Source organism: Pelophylax lessonae, assembly GCF_965119305.1.
Source record: "Pelophylax lessonae genome assembly, chromosome: 1".
NCBI classification, from domain to species: Eukaryota; Metazoa; Chordata; class Amphibia; order Anura; family Ranidae; genus Pelophylax; species Pelophylax lessonae.
In genome coordinates this window covers 323,209,378-323,234,384 of record NC_138768.1, presented here as the reverse complement: position 1 = coordinate 323,234,384, position 25,007 = coordinate 323,209,378, and the positions used below count along the sequence as shown (strand labels likewise).

General features: G+C 41.4%; 1 protein-coding gene across 2 annotated transcripts in view; it reads right to left on the bottom strand.

The window, feature by feature from the left end:
• The window catches only part of ABHD4 (abhydrolase domain containing 4, N-acyl phospholipase B), a 44,854-nt gene that overhangs the window by 6,282 nt on the left and 13,565 nt on the right, over nt 1–25,007 (bottom strand). The window contains exons 2-5 of one of the 2 annotated variants that reach the window (XM_082243868.1): nt 21,285–21,314; nt 19,679–19,764; nt 9,113–9,485; nt 1,364–1,518 (exon numbers count right to left, since the gene is read on the bottom strand). In XM_082243868.1, coding sequence (XP_082099994.1) covers nt 1,364–1,518; nt 9,113–9,485; nt 19,679–19,718 — 568 coding nt within the window. In that variant the 5' untranslated portion in view covers nt 19,719–19,764; nt 21,285–21,314. The remainder of the gene's footprint in view (nt 1–1,363; nt 1,519–9,112; nt 9,486–19,678; nt 19,765–21,284; nt 21,315–25,007) is intronic. The other variant, XM_082243867.1, reaches the window with a different exon arrangement.

Below are 25,007 nucleotides of genomic sequence, written 5' to 3'. Positions count from 1 at the left end.
CAGCATTGGAGTCGCACGCTGCCTGGGGGCGCCGGGGGATGCAGGCTGAGCAAAGGGCACAAAAATCACTGCTAACACTGCCAACTTTTTGGCACCCTCCCCTCAGCCTGCGCCCCTGGCGGGCGCCAATCTGGCCAACCCCTTGGTACGCCCCTGCTAATGACTGGGCGCACATTCTATCTTCACATTTGCCTGTTATGCCATGTCCCTCTCTGACCATTTGTGAGAGATTGGGGAGATCATGGGTATCAGGTCCTTATCTGGACACATATGACATTGTGCCTTTTTAGTATAATGTCTTATATTGCTGAGTCTATGCTGTACTAAGATTTACTGTGCCTTGACCACTGCATTCTTGTTATGCATATTTCAAACTTTGTTTTGTTTGTTTATTATCTATGCTGGTAATATCTAATAATGTATTGAAACTAAAAAAGTGACACTAAATGATATCCTTATTCTCCATAAATAATCAATACACATCCGCCTAATAGCCCTGTAACCTATTTTTCAGAAAATGGTTTCTTGGGTGGAGGAAGGCTATGTTCCTAAAAACATGGCTGAAAGCAATAGAAGATATTTTAGGGTCACAACAGCATGCCAATAAATCACTCCAACTAATATTCAGTGCAGCAAAGATCAATGGATGTGCACCTAGTCTATACTAGATGAAGAAGGTTACTTTTCTTAGTGCACATTTGCTTTTCTGGTGTGACCCCTTTTCACACAGCTATATACAGGGATACATCATATTCTGCTTTAAAAATCAACAAAGACATGATGTAGTTCTACTTCATGGTAATAGGTATTTTTCAGCATTTGTAATGACAATATTGGATTTTTTTTTTTTTTTTTGGACAATATCTGATTTTCTGCCTCTCAAGCTTGTTTGGTTTCCATGGCAGCCACTAAACTATTAGAAATAATGTTAAATGAAGTATTTAGCAGTACTCTATGGGTTTTACAATACCGAGGGTCCCCCTTCTAAAGGTACTAGGTATACAGGGTTTGCATTCCACTGGTAGGGTTTGCTCTAGCTTTTCCTGCTTAGCTAGGTCATGGATCATCTCAGGAAAGTTTTCACCTGTTACATATCGAACAGGATCAATTGGGGGGTACCCTTCATATTGTAATTCTTGAACAATGGGTTCTTACTTTTCCTACTTCGTTCTTTTTAAAGTAAAATAACTGAAAAATCCACCAAGGATGGAAGATTTTCCTCGTAATGGTGTTCATACGGGGATTGAGCTTTAACAATGGCTATTCAGTTTCCAAATAGATGCTGAAGTCTAGACTGATTGTAATTATTAGGAGGAGGACTGATTCCTTAACCAGTGTGTGTATATTAATAGTAAGCACTAACCCCAAGGTCCTGCTGCTCTCACAACAGCCAAAGGATTGGATCGTCCAAGAACTGCAGCAATCGCTTTGACCCATGCTGGAGGAGAACGCATCTCACTGGGGTCTGTTGGCAAGGCTGGAAAGCCCCATGGATCAACAAGAATGAGATGTTTCACTCTGAAATTTTTGAAATAAACAGAATAAAATATACATATGGGCAGAATTTCTTGCATGGCAAGAGAATCAGTGACAGAAATGATACACAAAAATAGAAAATATAAATTGATTTTTTTACTCTTTTACATAGTTGGTAAGGTTGAAGACCCAGGTCCATCCAGTTCAACCTGAAATATCAACCAATACTAAATGTAATGCTTAAAGTGGAGTTCCACCCGTTTTTGTGTTTACTAAAAGTTAGCAGCTACAAAAAGTATAGCTGCTGACTTTTAATAAACACACACTCACCTGACCCACAGTCCAGCAATGTGGCTGGCGGGGAGCCTTGGATCTCTCCCTCTTCTCCCTGCGGCCCTGACATCACTAGTGCAGGAAGGGAGGAGGAAAACTTCCGCTTAAGCTGCCTAGGCGGCCCGAGCGGAAGTGGGAGCAGGTACCTGTCGAATCTAGGTACCCGCTAGCCCCCCCCCCCCCCCCAAAAAAAAATGACATGCCAAATATGGCATGTCAGGAGGTCAGGAGTACTTAAAGCCGAAGTTCCATTTTTGGGTGGAACTCCCCTTTAAACACAAAACCAAAAATGTAATATATTGCAGCCTACCAATCACCACATGTGGCGGCCGCAACCGTTTTCTTTTATTAGGCTTTTCACCCTCTATTTTCACCTGGTGATCTGGCCAGTAACACACCTCCTGTATTAGAGTGCCCCCACTCTGGATGAAGGAGCATAGGGGCACCTTTTGACAGCAGCATTGTTAGTCGGCCCAGTAAGCTCAACTCCAGCTAACACTTTTTTTTTTTAACACACAGTTACAGCAAATTTCTTTGGGCTAAAGATTGTACGCAAGTAATTAAAAGGGGACCACTGTAGGCACTCCTGTCACTGGTAAATGGTTTGTCTCATCTCTTAAACTGCTACATCTGCAAGACAGCTTGTTCTGTTAAAAAATAATAGACTTAGGCTCCATTCACACTAAGGCGACTTGTCAGCCTGACAAGTCGCGGTCCATTGACTGCTACAGCACCCGTTCTAATAGGAGCGACACAAGTCACTCGGACTTAGAAAAAGGGTCCTGTACTACTTCGGGGCAACCTCGGAGCGACTTGTATAGACATTCATTATATGAAGTCTGTGCAAGTCGTGCCGAAGTCGCGGTGCACGGGACTTCACAAGTCGTCCCCGAAGTAGTACAGTCGTGCTGCGGTAGTGTGAATGGGCTCTTACTGGCAATATCAGCTGAAAACAAAAGAAAGCCTGAAAAGAAAGCTAATGTAGCCATAACATCTAACATCTAAGAATTGGTAAATTGCAATATTATAAATATTTTCTCTGGGGTTTAATGCCACTTTAATAAAAAGCATATTACACATAATCTGTATGCTTGAAAAAGAATAATAAAATTGCTAACAAACTCAATACTGGTGTCACAATACTTCAGAGCCAGGTATTTTTCTACTCTATCTTGGTAACATTTAAAAAAAAAAAAAAAAAAATGCTCTTGAGCTATGGGACTGAATACATCACAGCCAGTTTGCATTGTAATTGTATGTTTGGGTTACATCCAAGGGGTGACAATCTGAAAACAAACTGGAAAGCTAATTGCTCCTCCACACTGGCCCTGTATTATGTGTGTTAGGGACCTTAGAATAGGAATGTGAGGGCAGGACCTGCTATGAATGGATTTATGTACTCTGTAAAGTCATATTGTTGCTATGTAAATAGGTTCTCACAATTGCCTCTTATGCATACCTCCCAACTTACTGAGATGGTAATGAGGGACACCTATTAACAAAATTATGTAGGCATAAGACATACCCTCTGCCACGCCCCCCTTAAAGAAGAATTGTACAAACAAAATAATTGGGTAAACCCACAAGTGCGTTTTCACCACTACCATTTAATTATACTGGCTTTTGGAACTTACAAAAGTCGCAATTTAGAAATTGGATGAAAGGTTTAGCACCGGGAAACTCTTTTTGATAGATAAAAGTGAATTTTATATAAAACTATATAGCTCAGACCAAAATGAGGGACAAATGAAGAGCATAAGTGTGCGCAGCCTATTGCATTAGGGTGTGCACCCAAATGTTTTAAAACATTAACTGGTGTCAGTAAAGCAGTGGATTTTGTCAGTAGAGCAGTGGAGTTCTCAGTAGAGCAGTGGAGTTCTCAGTAGAGCAGGGGATTGGTGTCAGTAGGGCAGGGGATTGGCGTCAGTAGGGCAGGGGATTGGCGTCAGTAGGGCAGGGGATTGGCGTCAGTAGGGCAGGGGATTGGCGTCAGTAGGGCAGGGGATTGGCGTCAGTAGGGCAGGGGATTGGCGTCAGTAGGGCAGGGGATGGGGTCAGTAGGGCAGTGGATGGGGTCAGTAGGGCAGTGGATGGGGTCAGTATTTGTTTTCATTATTATTTCATTCTTTATTATTTTTTACAACTTTTTTTATAGGGCTTTGGTGAAATATCAGCAGGGGGAATCTGTGCCGCACAGGGAGATTAGGGTGTGCCCAGGCACACCCAGCACACCTCCTGTGCACGCCTATGATGAAGAGGCAACGGGGAGCAGAGGGATTTTGTTCCGAATCAGGGACAGGGAGCTATGTTTTATGTAGATGATAACCTTTAAAAACTTTAGGCATAAGTAACTGAATCCTAAGATTGCTTAAGAGGATAGTTCACCTTTACCACAAAACCGCCCATGCAGATCGGGCATCTGTAGATAAAAACAAACTATGCTGCTCTGACTAAAGTTCAATACAGCCCTTGTTTTAAGTGTAGGCAATTTACATACCTTATGAAGCGTGACTGGAATACTCCAAGGATGTTGCTAAATACTCCCAGGACACTAAGTGAGGCCTAGTCATTACTGCTCATCTCAACGATCACAGGCATGAGCTCTAAATGCTGAGCACAGAGCTACTGTATCAAGGGAGAGAAAGAGTATGTGAGAGGGCTTAAAATCAGTGAAAGCGCTCACTCCCCTGATGGTGGAGGTGAGCAGTGACCAGTAGGCCTCACTTAGTAACGTCCTAAGAGTATTCCAGTTAGGCTTCATCTTTAGTCAGAACTGCACAGTTTGTTTCAATCTACAAACATCCCTTACCTGCAAAGGCAGGTTGTTTGTAAAAGGTGAACTATGCTTTTAACCACTTGCCGACCGCCGCAAGTACATTTACTGCGGCAGTCAGCCCCGTACAGGCAAAGTGACGTAGTACTACGTCGCTCGCCTGTGAGCCTCTAGGGGGCGAGCGTGCGCCGCCGGAGGCGCGCTCCCGCCCCTGCTCGTTCCCTGACATGTCCGCGCGTGTGACCGGCAGACCCGATGTCCGACGGTCACTCGCGATCTCCCTGTGGAAAGGGAGAAAGGCAGGCGGCTAATGTAAACAAAGCCGCCTGTCATTCTCCCTGATCTAACTGCAGAGATCATATGATCCTGCTATGTAGGATCGTATGTCTCTGTGGTTACATCACTAGCCACACCCCTTTACAGTAAGAAGCACGCCCCTAGGGACACACTTAACCCCTTGATCACTAATAAAGTTAACCCCTTCCCTGCCAGTGTCATTTTTACAGTAACAGTGCATATGTATAGCACTGATTACTGTAGTAATGTACCCCCAAAAGTGTAAAAAATGTCAGTCAAGGGTCCGATCTGTCCGCCGCAATGTCGTAGTCCCGCAAAAAATAAATTAAATCGCAGATCGCCGCCATTACTCGTTAAAAAATAAAACAATAAAAATGACAAAAATCTTTCCCTTAGTTAGTAAACGCAATAACTTTTGCGCAAACAAATCAAAATACGCTTATTGCGATTTTTTTTACCAAACATATGTAGCAGAAAACAAATTGGCCTAAAATGTTAAAAAATTTAGATTTTTACATTTTTTGGGGGGAATTTCATATATAAAAAATTTGAAAAATATTGTTATTTTTTCAAAATTGTCGCTCTTTTTTTGTTTATAGCGCAAAAAGTAAAAATCGCACAGGTGATAAAATACCACCAAAAGAAAGCTCTGTTTGTGGGAAAAAAAGGATTTCAATTTCATTTGAGTACAGCGTCGCACGACCGCGCAATTGTCCGTTAAAGTCACGCAGTGCCGAATCCCAAAATAGGGCCTGGTCAGGAAGGGGGTAAAATCTTCCGGGGCTGAAGTGGTTAATGAATATATGCCAATTATGAATAGGGGTCTACTAAATTCTAATTTAGGTCTCATTCAGACCGGTTTATTTTTATTTTTTTAATAAATGGAAACACATTCCAACCCACATGTAATGCAGATGTGTTCACGGATTTCAATGGACAATTCATATGAAAAAAAGAAAAAGGGATAAATGTACCCCAGTATGTTGTAAACTGAGGTTGTAAGGCTACAGCGTTTTACTACCGTATATTGAACCACATTAGCTGCAGGATGCACAAATAGAATCCCCAATGCGGTCACTGTGAAACAAATGCAGAAGAGGAAGTTTATTTCTGAAGTTTCTCTACAAAGAATAATAATGTGTCACTGTGTCCTGCATGCCTTTTTGAGAAACAACAGACGCAGGCAACACTAGTCATAAGGGATCTATCTGTGCATCTACTTTAACTATGTTCCATGCTCCTGCTTTTCCGTCAAAAGAAACTAGGCTGACCTGAAAGAACAGTTTAAGGCTACGTTCACATCTAGGTGTTGCTATTTTATAGGCATTTTCCAGGCGTTTTTACAAGCGTTTTATAGGCGTTTTTTGCAGGTGTTTGGAGGAAAGCATTGACATCTAACAAAAACGCCTGTAATCTGCCCAAAACTAAGCTCATGTACTTTTTGGAGCGTCGGGCGTTTTGCTCAAGGCGTCAGAACGCTCAGATGTGAACAGGGGCCATTGAAAAGAATAGGATTTGTCTGGTTGGATGCTTTTTGAGCTGATCCTTAGAGCTGAAAAATGCCCCAAAATGCCTACATGTGAACGTAGCCTTAAGCCCCGTACACACGATCAGATTATCGAACGATCTGTCGTCCGTTTTTTGTGGCATGCTAGTCTGATGTGATAAGTGAAGAGGTTATTTTCATACGAATTTTCCCGTATGACAGAATTCTACTTCAGAAGTAATGTCATGTGTTGGATTGCTTTGTATGTGTTCTTTCATCTCTGAGCATGCCTAGTCTTGCTCTTAAGATTTTTTTCCATCTAAATCTGTACTAATGAGACGAAAAACAGACGTTGTATTACGGACAACAAAAATTTTATAGCCTGCACATCAGGATTTTGTCAGCCGAAAGTCGGAGTTGGCTGTTGAAAGCACCATACTAACAATCCGAAAATCGGCAGATCGGTCGTCGGACAAAATTTTCCCTACAGATTTTCTTATCGTGTGTACGGGCCTTAAGGGACATATAGACTAGTAATTTTGTTGCTTGTGAGAACTTGCCACCAACACAGCAACAAGAGTCAACTTAATTTCTACTATGGTGGTGCTCCTTCACTGGCCAAAGCATTGGGATGTCACTCAGTTGTGAAGCAACATCCATTGGATAAAGTTAGATACATCATTATACAAAGAGTACATAGAATGCTATACTCTAGCAGCACCCATTAAATGATATAGGTATGTGTGTGAGTATATTTATTTTGGAACTATATACTTTTATGCGAAGGTTTTGGCTAGCCCTATTCTTCCCTTTAGGAGTGTAATGGAAGCTGTACACACACTTGAGAAGTGGAGGACTTTCTGCTTCTTGAGAAGTAGCCAATGTTACCACATCCAATAACAGCTGGACAGTTTCTATTTGATTATACACATATAGAAGTGTTTAGTTTGGCTCCTGATCTTGGCTTTTACAGAAAACATTAACAAAAAGGTTAAGTACCACCAAGTAGCTGCTTATAAAAGGTTTGCTTTGTTTTTAATAATGTTGACGTCTTTTTATTTCACCTTAACCACTTCTGGACCAGAAGGTTTTACCCCCTTAATGACCAGGCCATTTTCTGCTATACGGCACTGCGTTCCATTAACTGACAATTGCGCGGTTGTGTGATGCTGTACCCAAATAAAATTGATGTCCTTCTTTTCCCACAAATAGAGCTTTTTTTTGGTGGTATTTGATCACCTCTGCGATTTTTATTTTTTGAGCTATAAAACAAAAAACACATTTTTTTACTTTCTGCTATAGAACATTCCCAATAAAAAAAAATTAAAAAAAATTAAAAAATTTTAGGCCAATATGTATTCTGCTACATATTTTTGGTAAAAAAAAAAAAAAAAATCCCAATAAGTGTATATTGATTGGTTTGTGCAAATGTTATCGCTTCTACAAACTAGGGGAAAGATTTATTTTATTTTTTTTACTAGTAATGGCGGTGATCAGCAATTTTTAGCAGGACGGCGACATTGCGGCGGACAGATCGGACACCTGACATTTTTTGACATTTTGGGGGGGGGGGGGGGTTACAGTGACATTACTACAGTAATGAGTGCTAAAAATATGCACTGTTACTGTACTTACACTTGCAGGGCAGGGGTTAACACCAGGGGTGATCAAAGGGTTAAATGTGTCCCTAGGGGGGGGCTTTCTAACTGTGTGAGGGATGGGTTTGCTGAATGAACACCGAGACCCGTGTTTCTAAATAAGAGGAACATGGGATACCTGTGTTCATTACTGACAGAACAACGGTCTGCCATGTTCACAATGGCAGACCGCCATTCTGTTTCTACGGGGAGCAATCGCGGGTGCCAATTGCCCCCCCCCATGGCCAATCGCGCACCCCCACTAGCGGTCCCGCGAAGCGACGTACATGTACGTCGTTTCGCGGGACAGAGCCGACCTGCCGCAGTAAAACTACAGCGGGTGGTTGAGAAGTGGTTGAAGATTTAGAATTCTTGAGAATAAAAAAAAAAAAAAAAAGATCTGTCAACATTCTGAAAAGTGTGGATTTTCATTCCATATCCTCACATTAAGGCTACTTATAGATGTTGGTGTACCAGCATGTTCAACTTAATTCAGCAGCAATATGGTAGCTAACATATTTGAATTCCAGAGGTTTACACTACAGATTACTGGGCGATGGCAGGGTAGGTTGTTCTTGAATAGTGTGATTTTTCCTAAAAGTTGGCAAAAGATTAACTTTAAAGAGATAGAAAGCATGAACTGCCTATAAAAACAATAGAAAACCTGACTTAAAATGGAGTTCCAGATGGATTTTTTTTTTTTTTTTTTAAAACACCCCCGTGATGTTTATACCCAATACCAAACCATATAAATAAATAATATATATATATATAACATTTTTTTTTTAATATACCCAGCATGCACCTCCTGATCTTGCACATTCGCATAAACTACAAAGAGCAGTGCACTCAGCAGGGGATGCCTTTTGACTCTGAAGATTGATGATACTCATATCTCAGGAGCCAATGTGTGGCCGGAAATGACGTACTTTGCTGCGGCGAGGTACCCAGGAAGAGGAGCAATTACTCTATACAAACTAGGGTAATTAGATTACATAAAAAAAAAAAAATAATGCAGAATTATAAAGCAATAACGAACCGGCAAGCGCAAAGTTTAAAATGTGGGTGGAACTCCACTTTAAAAGAAAGCAACTTCTTCCATTGGCTCACCTCTGTGGGTATTTCATAGAATACGATGTAGCTAGGAATCCACCTAAGCTATGCCCCAGAAGAATCATGTCCTTAATTCCCATCTCCTCTCTCCACTGCTCAATGGATGATATAAACTGCTCTTCTGCAGCTTCTGGATCACTTGGAAAGGTGGGTCGGGAGCTACGCCCAAATCCCAACAAATCAAAAGCATAGAGAGCCCGTCGTGAGCTAAGGCGGTCTATGTTTTGAATCCACAGTCCTATCCCACCTCCAAAACCATGAACCATCACTAAAGGGGTCTTTTCCCGTAGCTCCGGGCTCACGGTCAATGTCCAAATCTTGTTCTGATCCGGTAAAGAGACATAGCCGGCAGAGAATCTGTTCTTGATACCTAAAGGAGATAAAGACAGGAATATAACATATTAATATATTAATGTTGTATTTTTTCTTAATAAAGCAGTTGACTGTGCATATTAACAAAGTGAAGAAACCCAAAGCAAACAGGTACGGGCTTACTGTAGTCACACTAGGTAAAGTAGATTTAATAATCTAATCTAAACCATTATAGATCAGTTTGTTTTTTTTTTGTTTGTTTTTAAATACTATATTCACACACAATTTCTGCATAGCATTTCTCAAGGTGGGTTCCCAGATGGTGAGAACAGTGGAATATAGTCACATAATGTGTGGTGCAGTCTATGGGAAATTCATGTGACATGGTGACAATGCAGGAACACAACTGGGAGACAGGGACAGAGCACTTCAGCTTATAACAGAAGTGCCTAAACATTAACATTCATGGCAGGACCACCAAAGCTGAAGATGTAAAAATATTGAAAATGACTTTGACATAAGACTAACATGTTAACATGTAGGACATTGTAGACATTGGATTTACATATACTTCAATTCTCATTATTTGGAATTTAACCAATTGCATATAGGCAACATTTGTATTGGCCTAAGCCCATGCAGTATGTGTGTTTTTCAAATGCACTATTGCACAGCTGGAAAATACCACTCATTTCTATGTCTGGTTGCAGCAGTAAAATGTATGTCCTAATGTCCTTTTGGCTCTTGCCCCATAGAAGGAGATTTACTAAAACTGGAGTGTGCAAAATCTAGTGCAGCTCTGCATAGAAACCAAACAGTTTCCAGGTTTTTTTTGTTTTTGCCAATGCCTAATTGAACAAGCTGATGTTAGAAGCTGATTGGCTACCATGCACAGCTACACCAGATTCTGAAGGCTCCAGTTTTAGTAAATCTCCCCCAATATATGCTATATCGTCATCTACTGCTGAGAGCAGGGCCGTCCAATTCCTCCTCTATTAAATTGTATTGTAACTGTATTGTCTTCCCTCATATTGTAAAGCGCTGCACAAACTGTTGGCGCTATATAAATCCTGTATAATAATAATAATAATAATAATAATAATAATAATTACAGGTCCCACCAACCAGTGATAAGGCACACCCATCTAGTTTTTCACTTCGATGCCCCAATTTTTAGTCTTAAAAATAACAGAAAGAGGCAATAGGCATTGTCCACATTCAAGGGATTCAATATAGGTTTAGTGCGTGCTATGTAATCATATCACATATTCAGTACACCGTTTAACTAAAATAAATGATGGAATTGAACAAAAAATGTTCTCATCGCCTATTGTGCATTGGGCAAATACATACCAATTGTTGGTCTCAGTTTTGCCTCTCATTAGTACCAGTAGTTTCCCCAGATATAGAGCAGGGCTACACATAAAAAGACCATAATCAGAACCTGATACAAGTACCCAACATGCCGATGACCTGATCTTTTTTCTCACTGACCCCCGCACGTCGCTCCCAGCGTTGATCCGGGCCGTTCACCATTACGGTGTCCTCTCCTACTTCCGCATCAACTTCTCTAAGTCCTTTGCCCTCCCTATTGCCATCCCAGCGGCGGTTGTGGAGAGCCTGCATTTAGTTGGCTCCTTCAGCTGGGCCACTGACTATCAGGTACCTTGGCGTCAACATCACGCCTGACCCTGCAGCTCTCTACGAGGCTAATTTCACTCCTCTCCTCGCTCAAATTAAAGCTGACTTGGCACTCTCTCACCCTGACTTGCTTTGGCAGATGCAGTGCCCTAAAAATGACAACTCTGCAACTAATCCTCTACCTACTGCAGGCCCTCCTGGTGCGCCTCCCTGCTGGCTTCTTCCGTCGAGTGGACGCTCTGTTCCGGGAATTTGTCTGGTCCCACCGCCGGCCGCATCAAACTTCAGCTCCTATATCTCCCCAAAATTTGTGGCGGGGTGGGTTTGCCCAACATTAAAGCTTATTTCAGGGCAGCCCACCTCACCCGATTGATTGATTGGCATTGCCACTCGGTGGCGAAGCGCTGGGTGGCCATGGAATTGGAAGACTCGGGTGGTACTGCTAAGAGTTGGCCGTGGATCTCTGCACCTTTCCCAAGGGAGTTAAGGGGGCATCCCACTTTGGAATGTACTCTCACTGTTGTCAGAGATAAAGTACCCAACAAGGTACAGGAATTTGATGGCCATTTCTGTCTCAGTCTAGCAATAAAATCGCCCCTAAATGCATAGAAGATCAGCAATTTTATACTACATAGGCCTTAGCAGCTGCCATTTTACCAACAGCTTTGCTTTAGCATTTTAAGAAAATAATTTTGGCAAACAGATTATGAGCGCACACCCTGGGCACCAATTGGTCACAAATATAGGCATACCTACACTTAACATATTTATTTTATCTTATTTAGCAGAAGCCCAAAAGGTGTTGCTTAAATGCACTTGCTATTCCAAGCAATCCAAACACAATTAACCTTAATTTAAATAACTGGAATATCAGGTTGTCCCATGACCTACTAAATACCAAATGAACCTATTTTAAGGTCATCAACCAAACCCCAGATATGCCCAGTGACTAATTTCTATTGCATGCCAATGGAAATAAGATTAGATCTGGCTGATACAATACAGCCAAATGCTGTCCAGTGATCTACGTGAATACAACTATGAATTTACTTTACTAATAAAACATTTTGATAAACTGATGGGTATCAGATATACCAACCTACAGATTTCCTATAGAGCTGTATGTATTGAAGAACAATGAGGAGGAGATGTCCCTCACCAGTAATCCGAATTTATCGTATGTATAGATGCAAAACCGATTTCATTTAAACGCATGGAAATACAAACTCGATTCCAAAAAAGTTGGGACACTGTACAAATTGTGAATAAATACAGAATGCAATGATGTGGAAGTTTCAAATTTCAATATTTTATTCAGAATTCAACATAGATGACATATCAATGTTTAAACTGAGAAAATGTATAATTTTAAAAAGGGAAAAATATGTTGATTTTAAATTTCATGGCATCAACACATCTCAAAAAAGTTGGGACAAGGCCATGTTTACCACTGTGTGGCATCCCCTCATCTTTTTATAACAGTCTGCAAATGTCTGGGGACTGAGGAGACAAGTTGCTCAAGTTTAGGGATAGGAATGTTGTCCCATTCTTGTCTAATACAGGCTTCTAGTTGCACAACTGTCTTAGGTCCTCTTTGTCGCATCTTCTTCTTTATGATGCGCCAAATGTTTTCTATGGGTGAAAGATGTGGACTGCAGGATAACCATTTCAGTACCCGGATCCTTCTTCTACTTAGTCATGATGTTGTAATTGATGCAGTATATGGTCTGGCATTGTCATGTTGGAAAATGCAAGGTCTTCCCTGAAAGAGACGACATCTGGATGGGAGCATATGTTGTTCTAGAACTTGGATATACCTTTCACCATTGATGGTGCCTTTCCAGATGTGTAAGCTGCCCATGCCACACGCACTCATGTAACCCCATACCATCAGAGATGCAGGCTTCTGAACTGAGCACTGATAACAACTTGGGTTGTCCTTGTCCTCTTTAGTCCGGATGACATGGTGTCCCAGTTTTCCAAAAAGAACTTCAAATTTTGATTCGTCTGACCACAGAACCGTTTTCCACTTTGCCACAGTACATTTTAAGAGAGCCTTGGCCCAGAGAAAACGCCTGCGCTTCTGGATCATGTTTAGATATGGCTTCTTTTTTGGCCTATAGAGTTTTAGCCAGCAATGGCGAATGGCACAGTGGATTGTGTTCACCGACAATTTTTCTGGAAGTATTCCTGAGCCCATGTTGTGATTTCCATTACAGTAACTTCAAACTCTTTGCAATTTTTCTCTGAGAAACTCCTTTCTGATATTGGTCCACTATTTTTCACCCCAGCATTGGGGGAATTGGTGATCCTCTGCCCATCTTGACATCATGTTGCCAATTGACCTAATAAGTTGAAAATTGGTCATCCAGCTGTTCCTTATATGTACATTTAACTTTTCCGTCCTCTTATTGCTACCTGTCCCAACTTTTTTGGAATGTGTAGCTCTCATGAAATCCATAATGAGCCAATATTTGGCTTGACATTTCAAAATGTTTCACTTTCAACATTTCATATGTTATCTATATTATATTGTGAATAAAATATAAAAGTTTATGAGATTTGTAAATTAGTCCATTCCTTTTTTACTCACAATGTGTATAGTGTCCCAACTTTTTTGGAATTGGGTTTGTACATTAACTATGCTTTGTACTGAGCACAATGCATACTAAAAGCATGTGCGTAATGACAAGTTTCAAATAAAAATGAACATACTGTTCCCTTCAAACCTGGCTGATCCATTTAGATGCGTTTGCAGTCCTAACATTTCAATAGTGAGAACCCCCCCACAAGAACAGCAGGGGCTGAAAACTTTTAGTAATCCTTGCAGTAGGGGAGGGGCTGGGAGCATGAAGTTCCAAAAAGAAACCATGCACACATATTGATAGTACTATTGTTTATTTATTATCATAGTACTATTGTTTATTTATTATCAGTCACCAGTGAGAAAAATAAGTGGAGATTGCTAGTAAAGTTTTAAATAGACATTAGCTCAATGGAAAAAAGATTAAAAAGGTAAAATTGCAAGCTTGCCTTGTTTACGTGAACATGTATTGGGCCACTATATATTTTTCAAAAAACTCCTGTAAAGACTATCATCATAACCGGGCCCTTTCCTAGCCCTGGCATCACCTGTGTGCTAGAGGGCATGTACTGGAGGTGTGCTTCAATGGCTCACCTGGGGTTGCAATGATATTATTTGTGATTGCTGAGTGCTAGGAGTAATAAAAGCTCTGATACTTTACTGTGACCCTAGTGTAAGGCTTAAAGTAGAAGTTTAGAAAAAAAAAAAAAAAACACATACACAATAATCCTACTCTATGCCACATTCAAAGACTAATCAATCTAGCCCTGTAAAGCAAAAATCGCCATACTTACCTGTTGTGTAGCCGCTCCAGTCTAACGATGCGCTGTCAGCTGCGGCTTCAGTAAGGGAGTGTGCAGGAGAGCCAGCAAACAACAGAAGCCCCATAGTAAGTCAATGGGTGACCATCACTTCCCAGGCATTTCCCAGATATTGTCTGTTTTCTCCTGTACATAGCATCCGCTGCTGGAGACTGGACCAGATAAGCTGCAGAAAAAGTTAAGCCTCATACACACGCAACGAATTTTCGCCGACCGGTCGGTCGTCTTTTGTCCAGAGTACGTGTCTGTTGGTTGGAATGTGCTCTAGACTGCACACAAATTTTCCTGCACGACAGAATTCTACTTCAGAAGTGATGTCATGTGTTGGATTGCTTTCTTTGTGTTTTTTCATCTCTGAGCATGCCTAGTCTTGCTCATAAGATTTTTCCCCATCGAAATCTGTACTGACTGCACGAAAAGCGGACGTGTTTTGACGGTCAACAAAAATTTTATAGCCTGCACACCAGGATTTTTTCGGCCGAAAAGTCGGAGTCGGTTGTCGAGAGCACCATACTAACAAGCTGAAAATTGGCAGATCGGTCGCCGGACGAAAATTCCCGGCCGAATTTCGACTCGTGTGTGCGGGCCTTAAGTATAGTGATTTTTGTTTTATAGGGCTAGAAAGATTAGTCTTATGGGCCATACACACTATAAGATTTTCTGAAGACTTTTTCCTTTAGACTTACCAAAACCATATAATATGAGGTCAAACCTAAACACTTTCAATTTGTATGCAATCTGGCAGGCCCTTGCACTACATAGAAAAGGTAAATCTGAAGGAAAAAGTCTTCAGAAAATCTTATAGTGAGTAGGATTAGAGTTAGATGTTGCCTAAACTTCCACTTTAAAGCTGATATCAAGCATAAAATCGAATTTAAATATACTCCTCCATAGCCACAAAGAGTATACATCCACATGTGCACCAAATGCCTTTGTGAACACACATTCCTCTTGTATTTTGACAATATGTGCTTATTCTGAAGTTCAGCTTTAGCAATTAAAAGTCGCAAGTGACATGGACTAGACATTACTCTCCACATTCATAAGTGGCTGGGAAAAACCAAAGAGGTCTCCACACAGCCAGAAGATGTGTTGCAAAGTCCTGGATCCACAGAGCTCCAACCTCCTAGTACGGTAGGAGATTTTGAGGAATTGGCTCATGTTAAACTTTACCTTTAAAAAGGGAACTTATTCTGCAATACAGTTATGATCAGCTTATTCACAGTTCAAAACATCATTCGACTGGATAACAACACTTACCCCAAATTTATGACCCTATGGCTCGTTTTGACAAATTTCTCCTCCTCCGACTCCCTTAATAATCTGCTCTACTCTTCCTAACCATGAACAATTTTTTTTTGATTTAAGTATAGCCTCACAATATTGTGAGTTGTCCTGTGGCCTCCCATGGTTCCTCCTCCTGCAGATACACAGCTTCATCGCTTATTGCTATGCATTATTTACATTTTCCTATTCCTCCCGATATCTCTTCCATACTGTCACCATTTCTGTCTCCTCTCTCGTCTTCCTCTTTCCCTTACTCCCCCTGGTTACATCTTATCAACTTCTTACAGATTATTTCATTTGAGGCTTGATAGTCTTTCGTTTTTCCTGTATTCTTTTCCACATCTCTTTATGAGGGCTAGCCTAAAGCTTTGTATGGTTCTAGGAGTCTCCTTAACTCGGCACATGTATGGCTTTGTGGCTCCCAATTATTCAATACAACACTGTATAGTTTGTCCTTACTGCCTCCTGTTATGGAATACTATCTGTTTTGAATTTTCGATTATTTACACCTGAACTGTTTGTAACAGTTGACACATCTTATTTTTCTCTCACATTTAATAAAAATATTTTCACCTCTAAATATCATTCAAATGCAAAAAAATAAATAAATGTAATTATTTCTGCTTCTGGTCTGTCCATTTAGTACCTGAATTTGTTATTGCTTTGCGTCTTTTGTGTAATTCCTCTGCTAAAAATGTAACAAGAATTGGCAGTAGGGTTTGCCCTTTGTCTGATTCATTGCCTGACACACCAATCATATATTTTTGGCTTTGATTTCTTATCGACTTCATACTATTACTGCCTGCTGTCTTTAGCCAAGGAACAGCTCTTATTTTTGCCCCTTTCCAACATATAGTACAATAAAAATACCAGTGTACAATTTGGTTCTATTCTGCATGGACTAAATAAAGCACATATAGGCAGCTTGTATCTCCAGCAAATGTTACGGAGAGTTCAAGAACAGCAGACAATGCCAATAAAATGCACATGGCACTCAACTTTTAATAGTAGGAAACTGTACTTGAGCGTGAAGCTCTCCCATAGAGAGTGATACTTGAAAGCTTTCAAACAATTTTGAGAAATCTTAAGAGCTTCTTACAGGGAACAGCACTTCAACAGTTGTGAACACCCTTCAATACTTGGATCTAACGCTGGAAAAATCTCACACAAGGCACACTATTTGGACATATTGCAATTTGCATCGTATAGAATTGCATCCAATTGACAGTAATGTATGACAGCAATCAGCTGGGCCCTTATCTTAAGCAACTCATTACAGGTAAGCCTTGGTTCACACTAATGCATTGCGAGAAACCCCACGACCCATGCCAGTTTCCCACACCGCATTCAAATCACACTGTCCTTGCGATCTCCAGTGGGTGTCAGTGCAATCTTAATGACACCCCAAATGCAGGTCGCAAATGCACCGAGTACAAAAGTACCATGCAATCCAGTTGAAGTGCGGTTCCAAAAATTGGACTTTGGTGCGATACAGCGCAATTTGAGCCCATTCAAAATGGATGGGCTCAAATAACACTGAATCACATGAGAATTGAACAGGAATGTGGTGCGGTTCCTGTGCGATTCACATGAGATTCATAGTGTGAACTGAGGCAAAACTAGTACTTTGGAAGAAGCCACACAATTCACAGAGTGGAGAATAGTTGCTCCTGAATGTACTTCAAAACATTCTGTATTACAGTGTAGAAACTGTATGCCATAGCTGCAAAATCAGGACCACCACCCTGGTATGTACTCCCTGTGCTAAATCCATATAATACTGGCATGTAAAGTGGGGGGGGGGGGGGGGGTTCAATAAAGCATTGGCGTCACTTATCTGGTAGTATGGCCCTCTAAAAAAATCCTGCACCAGATCCAAAAAAGCCCTGGCCCCAGTTTTAGTAGTATTAACAAAATATACAGCAGATTCAGGTAGTTCTTAGTAGTGCTGCAGCAGTAGGGAGGGAGCTCAGCTTGCATGACTAGGTTGAAAAGAATTTTCATGAATTTGCCAAAACTCAAACGGTATAAATGGCAAAAACGCATGTCAATTTACATCATCAGATAACCGAAAGATCATATAAATATTACAGTAATCAAAAAAAGTAGGTAATTGTTGATGTGTTGAACATATCCTAATTGGCAAGCATTAGATATGGTTTTAAAACAGTGCCTACAGATAAAGGTGGCATTTTGAACAAATAAAAACATAAAAGTGTTGCTGTGTATTCATTCTCATAATACCACCTGTCGATTTATACTCGATTGCCATCCCACCAGATTCGCTGTCTGTTTTTAGCAGCTCGGATTAGACTAGATGTAAGCTGGTGTAAAAGGACACATGTCTATTTACACTCACTGCTCCATAGGAGGAGAATAGAGGGTCCGATTGGGTCTGTCTGAAAACTGGACAGGTGGACTTGATCGGACCACTAGTGTGAAAGGGGCCTTAGGGAGTATGCAGTTGTCTGTCTCATTTAAACCTCAGACATCTAGGGTAATGGTGTTCTCCTTGCTATAGACCAGTGTGGTGTAATTTTGCCAAGATCAATAGATCTCTAAAGCCCTCAGAGAAGGTTGTGGATGTCTAGGAGTCTGGCAAGGGATTAAAAAAAAAAAAAGAAGACATTGTACCAATTTAACCTGAATGGAAGGTGTGTCATAAAAAAGCCTTTCCTGCCCAAAGAAAGTTGGAACCAAACTACAATTAAAAATATAGGTAAAGGCTAGGTCTTCTTGAACAATCTGTAGACGTAGACTGATCAATCAAAAGATAGAAGCGTTTGGCCACAGTAACATTAGACATGTGAGAGAAGCCTCCTAACAACTGTAAAACATGGGGACAGAAGGGTTATGGTTTGGGGTTGCTTTAAAGCTTCAGATCTGGGAAGCTTTCAGTCATCAAATCACTTAAGAATTCTTTATCATATCAAAGTGTGAGTGATGAATGTAAGTTGATGTAATGCAAGTCTGCAAGTTGAAGTTAAACCTGAAATTAATTGTGCATCAAAAAGGCATTTTTTTTCTTGTGTATCTTTTTATCTGTAGGTTTAGTTCACCCTCTAGAAAAAAAAAAACATGCATAATATTCTTCATCAGCTGGAAATTTGAAAGGTTTGATTATTGCCCGGAGTTTCACTTTAAACAGGAACCAACATATAACACATAGTGACCAACCTAAATCTTAGTGTAAAAGAGCTTCTATCCTTACCTTGAACATGGAAAACTATAGGAAACATGCCCATTTGTAATTGTTTTGCCGAATCCCAGGGATGATCTCGTAAGTTCAAGGACAGACATCTGCCATACTGTTCATCACTGGCTGAGCGATGTATATAAGATACAGTCCCAACATTAAAATTCCCAACACTGTCACCTCTACGCATGTCCTCATTCATCTCCAAAGATCATGCCTATCAACAGCCCTCCCTCTACTCACAAACTTCCTTCATTCAACCATATCTCAATTACACCTCCAGAACCTTTCTTGTGCCATGTAGAAGAAATAATAAAAATACTTTGATTTGTCCATAACTGAGTTTCCACGATTTTTCCATAATTATAATGGCTTCCTTTAAGTATTTATCCCTTCCCCTTACAGAAGAAAGTTTTAAGACAGGCCCTCTTAGATCCTATGTAATAATGCAGTACAAGGTTCAATGGGTATGTGCAGTGTACCATAATCAAAAATAATCTTTGATCGTATCCAACTCCAGTAATGATTTATATCATTTTACATTGACTTATTGAGTAAGTCCAAGAGTGGCCCACCTATTCATGCACGTTATGTAAATGTTATATATATATATATAGCAGAAGGTGAGGACTCTGTGTACATTAATGATAAGAATTTAAAATTATATGGCATACACATAAAAGTTGCTACATTTAAATAAAAAACAACATTACTATTCTTACATTGAAGTATCCTGGATTCCACTGCCTTTAATTTTGACATTGAAGTTGGGCACCAAGATGGTATCCAGCCAGTTAACCAATGAGACCTGTATCATTAAAAAAAATAAATAAATAAATACATTAAATGACTCACAATTAAAAGATAACCTGCATCTATGAGTTTTCTTTTAAACAGAACCATGTTTAGTGTTAAACCATTTTAACCAGTGTTATAAAGGGAAACTTCAAACCAGTATCCATTTCCACTCACATTCAAGTGCAAAGATCATGTATGACAGAAAATCTATGTGACCATAATCAACCATTGGACACATGCTGGAAGTGATACTCTCCACCTGCCCCCCCCCCCCCCTCCGCTCCAATACTTTGAACAAAAAGTTTTGTCTAAAAACCTGGCTAAGACTCAATACTCCACCAAGAATTATACAAAACTTTTGGTTGTGTAACTTTGTGGTACTGGCACCACCTTCACATTTTTGAGAAGTAAAATTATACAGTATATGGATTGGGACTTTGAAGTTTATAATAATTGTTGCTCTAATACTTTGAGTCACTGACCTAGAACAAATATGCAGATGAGGACCTCTGAAATTTTCCTGCTCTACCTACTTGTTCCTGGAATTGTAGCTTTTTTAAAATACTGCTTGTTTATAAACGGTTAAGGCTAAGAAGGTGTATGCCACCTTGTGAACTCTCTTTTATGTACTATTTATATTTTTACTAAGCCCCACAGTACAGCTATGGATATACTTCCACTACAACGCAGCTGCTTTGCCTGTCTCTTACCTCCACTGTCCACTTACAGAATGCTTAAAGTAGAACTTTACCCTCCAGATTTTTTTTTTTTTTTTTTTTTTTTTTTTTTTTTTTTTTTTTAAGTCTTATCTACCGATGTGAGTTCTGCTAAATTTTGATATTCACCCACCCAGCGGATTCAGCACTGCCCAGCTAAGAGACTCTTATTTCTGGCAGTGCTTGGTCCCGTGCCGCCATGTTACCATGACGTCATCGCTAGGCTGACGGCTGTTCTGGGTTCAGCTTGCATGCCTCCCAATGGTGCTTGGACAAGCCCTCCTCCTTTCTTTAATGAAAGCCTTTGGCTCCTGGGATATGTGATGTACATATCCCGGGAGGCACAGCGGGAAGTCTACGCATCATTTGCCTAAGATAAGCAACGTGCATGGGGAGGCGGGGCAGACAGAAAAAGAAAAGAAAAAAAAAAGAAGAAAAATAAGGAAGGAGAAAAAAAAAAACATTTTTTGGGAGGCTTAAAGTCCACTTTAATATTTTATGAATTTAAAGTTCAAATATTACAAAGACTGGGCAAGAGGGGCGGGCAAAGCAATTGAAAATGACATATGACAGCAGCATGCAAATGACAGTGGCATACGCCTCACTGGACTTAACCTCTGAGCAGAGTTTTAAAAGTGCTGAAATTCCTAGAGTTCCTCTTGAAGTCAGGGGTTCAGTGCAAAAGCCAGGCAACTTGCATTTTTAGGAGGTAGTCAGCATAGCAGCTTCCGTATTTCTCATGCCTGGGTTACTGTAACTAAAGACTGTTTTATGCTGGTTACACACAAACATGCAGAAGATTAAGAATGAATACCTTAGGTGTTCTGACTCTAGTCAAATACACCTAAAAAGGAATTGAGAGGAAAATAAAAGACAATATAAAAACAATGCCGTCAGATTCACCAACGAACGAAGAATTACTGCCCAGCCCCATTCCTATATCGTAATGGCTGACAGCAGCAAAGCTAGAAACAAACAGCTCTATTAAGGGGTATGGTCTCTCTTTTTTAAAAGGAGGAGGGGGCCACAAAAAAACTTAAAGCCTATGTTTTAAGTTAAATAATTTGAGTAGAAAAAAAATCAGCACAAGAGACAGTACTTAAATTCAATGAGAAGTGTCCCTTGTGCTGGTGGCTGCTAGGTTAGTTGAAATCTTCTGTCCCCCATACTCCCACAATGGTAATCTCCAGGTGTTATAGGGATTAAGATAGCCACTGGACCTGTCATAGGCACAGGGTCACTATAGTTTACAGCAGTGGTCACCAAACTGCAGCCCAGGGCCCGGATGCAGCCCTTCGCTTTTCTTTATCCAGCCCTTGGGGCACTACTCCTCCCATTGACCCCAACAATGGGACACTATCCCTTCAAGGGATACCAACAACGGGACACTATTTCTTCCAGTGATACCAACAACAGGACACTATTGATCTTTTATTGAAAAGAATCAAGCAACATATTTTATACAAAAGTAAAAAACATAACTATAGTACAATATTCCAACAGAAAACAAAGGAATACACATCCATGTGCAGAATATATACAATATATACATAATCCACTTCCAACATTTTTAGAAAACTATTTACATAAAGCAGCAGAGAGGGCCTAAGAGGCACAACCCATCACCTATGTACGCAGCCATTTATCAAAAACTAAGCATTAAGAAAAAATCTAGGGTGATAAGAGACAGAAAGCCACACCCAGGACAGAGACTCCTGGCAGTCAGGGAGGCTTGAAACCCCTCCACGCCTTCAACCAAGCCCTCTGACCCCACTTGTCTCTCTCAAGCGCCCGAATCTTCCCCACCTCATGCAGAATGTCACACACCACCACCTGAACAGGAAGGATTTTACGCCGAAGGGTTACCTGACACCGTGCGTTCCAGGTGTAATAACGGACTACTAAGCTAACTAAAAAAAGTGTATCCAAACAAAAGCCCCCACCAGTATTGAATGCTCCATACACCCACTCAGCATAACCCAGCCTGGAGAGGAAAGGAACACCGAGGGCCCACCCCACCTGTTTGTATACCTCTATGTTAAAAGGGCAATGAAGCAGAAAATGGTCCATAGTCTCCTCCTCACCTGAACATTCCTCCCGAGGACAACCACGATCCATCCCACTGCGGAATTTCAAATTGCCCCGAACATAGAGCCTCCCGTGGAAGCACAACCAGGCCAGATCCCTGAATTTAAGGGGGACTCTAGCCAAATTAATCAATCTTAACCCTTCCCTCAAAATTGGGCCTGGGCAATCCCTTAAGGCCAGTGGGTCATGAAAGACTTCGCTCAAGACTCGGCTCATAAGGACTTTCCTCGGAGCAGATCTGAGATCTTCAGCCGACAGTCGCCACTGCCGCAGCAACTTCAGACACGGAGCGACATAGGCTGGGAGCTGACCACGATGACCCCTGAGATTCTTCACTTGGCCACCTTCTTCCCAAAGTCGCAGAAAAGGCCTAAACCAAGATCTAAACATGCCTGCCCATCCAGGAGGTTCCACTGCAAGCATACTACCAATGTTAAACTTGAGAAATAGCAGTGAAAAGAAAAGAACGGGGTTGACCATACCTAAGCCACCCTCCCTCCTGGATAGATAGGTGACATTCCTCTTGATGGGGTTCAGTCTGTTCCCCCATAGCATCTGGAAGAACACACTATAGATCCTAGCATAGAGAGACACTGGCAAGATGCAGACAGGGCTGACATACAAGAAGATCGGTATCAGGTAAGTCTTAATCAGATCAACCCTTTCCCTCAGAGATAACTTCCATCTCTTCCAGCTGACCACCTTAGTATTGGCAACTTCCAGCCTGCCTTCCCAGTTTTTAAGGCCATAATCGCCAGGTCCGAATTCAATGCCTAATATCTTAATTTTTTCCTGGGGCACTGGAAAGGTGTCCGGGAGATCAAACCCCTCACCTTCCTTTCCCATCCAAAAAACTTCACTCTTTTCCTGATTGATCTTAGAGCCTGATGCTTCAGAGTACCGTGATGTCAGAGAGACCACCTCCTCTGCTTCATCTGTCCCAGTGACAATCACTGACACATCATCCGCATAGGCAACAACCCTCAAAGGCGGCTCACCCGGGATTCCCACTGGTACCCCACACAACATGCTGCTCTCTAGCCTCCTGATGAAGGGGTCGATTGCAAACACATAGAGCAGGGGACTCAGGGGACAACCCTGGCGCACCCCAGAACCAACCTCAAAGGACTGTCCAACCCAACCATTAACAAGAGGGAAGCTTTCTGCCCCCTTATACAAGACTTTTAACCAATCAACAAAACCACCCGGCAGACCGTACTTACTAAAGAGCAACCACAGGTACTCATGGTTGACACGATCAAAAGCCTTTGCCTGATCCAATGCCAGTAAATACTTTCCCCAGCCTGCAGCCCTGCACTGCTCCAAGGCCTCCCGGACAGCTAAAACCGCTGTGAAGGTGCTCCTACCCTGGATCGAACAGTGCTGATGGCGAGAAAGCAAAGACTCTGCTACTGCCGATAGGCGCCAGAAAAGTATCTTCGCCAGCACCTTTCTATCGACATTGAGAAGGCTGATGGGGCGCCAATTCTCAATCATCGAAGGATCTTTACCTTTTGAAAGAAGAATCACAGCTGAGTGTCTCATGGAAGGGGGAAGCACCCCCTCAGCAAGACAACTGTTAAAAATCTCTACCAAATGTGGGGCCAGAATAGACTTAAAGGCTTTGTAAAACTCAGCCGTCAGACCATCCGGTCCAGGTGACTTCTTGATGGCAAGCTGTTCAATTGCCCTCGTCACCTCTTCAACTGTGATCTCTTCTGTCAAATTCATCAAAGGGACATCTCCACCATTTAGACCTGGAGTAGAGTCCAAAAAGCTTTCCATCTTGTCTCGGTCAAGCTCTTTCCTCCCAAGAAGTTCAGCATAAAAAGACCTCACGACCTCCAGGATCCCTGACCTGGACTTTGTCAAGGAACCTGTACTATCCTTAAGGCCAACGACCATCTTAACAGCTACACCCTGTTTGCAGTTCTGGTAAGGGTCAGGCGAGTGGTATTTCCCATAGTCCCGCTCCAGAACCAAAGAGGTATGCCGATCATATTGACACTTCCTGAGGAGGATTTTCACTTCAGAGATTGCCCCAGGATCTCCTCCTCTCGAGACAAGAATATCCAGCTTCCTCCGCAAACGTTGGTAGGTCATGTATCTATTAAACTGTTTTTTATTGGCTAGGCCCCTGAAGAATCCAGCAATCCTTTTTTTGGTCAGCTCCCACCACTCTGCCTTGCTGCTACAAAAGTCCAGGATGGTCACCTGTGCCTGAAAGAATTCCTCAAAGGATTGTCTAACATGTTCTTCCTCAAGGAGAGTCGAATTCAATCTCCAGATGCCTTTGCCCCTCTGAGGGAAGTCTGAAGCATTCAAGACCACAGATAGCATACAGTGATCAGAGAACTCCACTGCCTGCACCACTGGGGGTGAGAAAGCAGAGGCCTCCTTCAAAAAAAACCTATCTATCCTACTCTGACTATTACCTCGATGAAAGGTG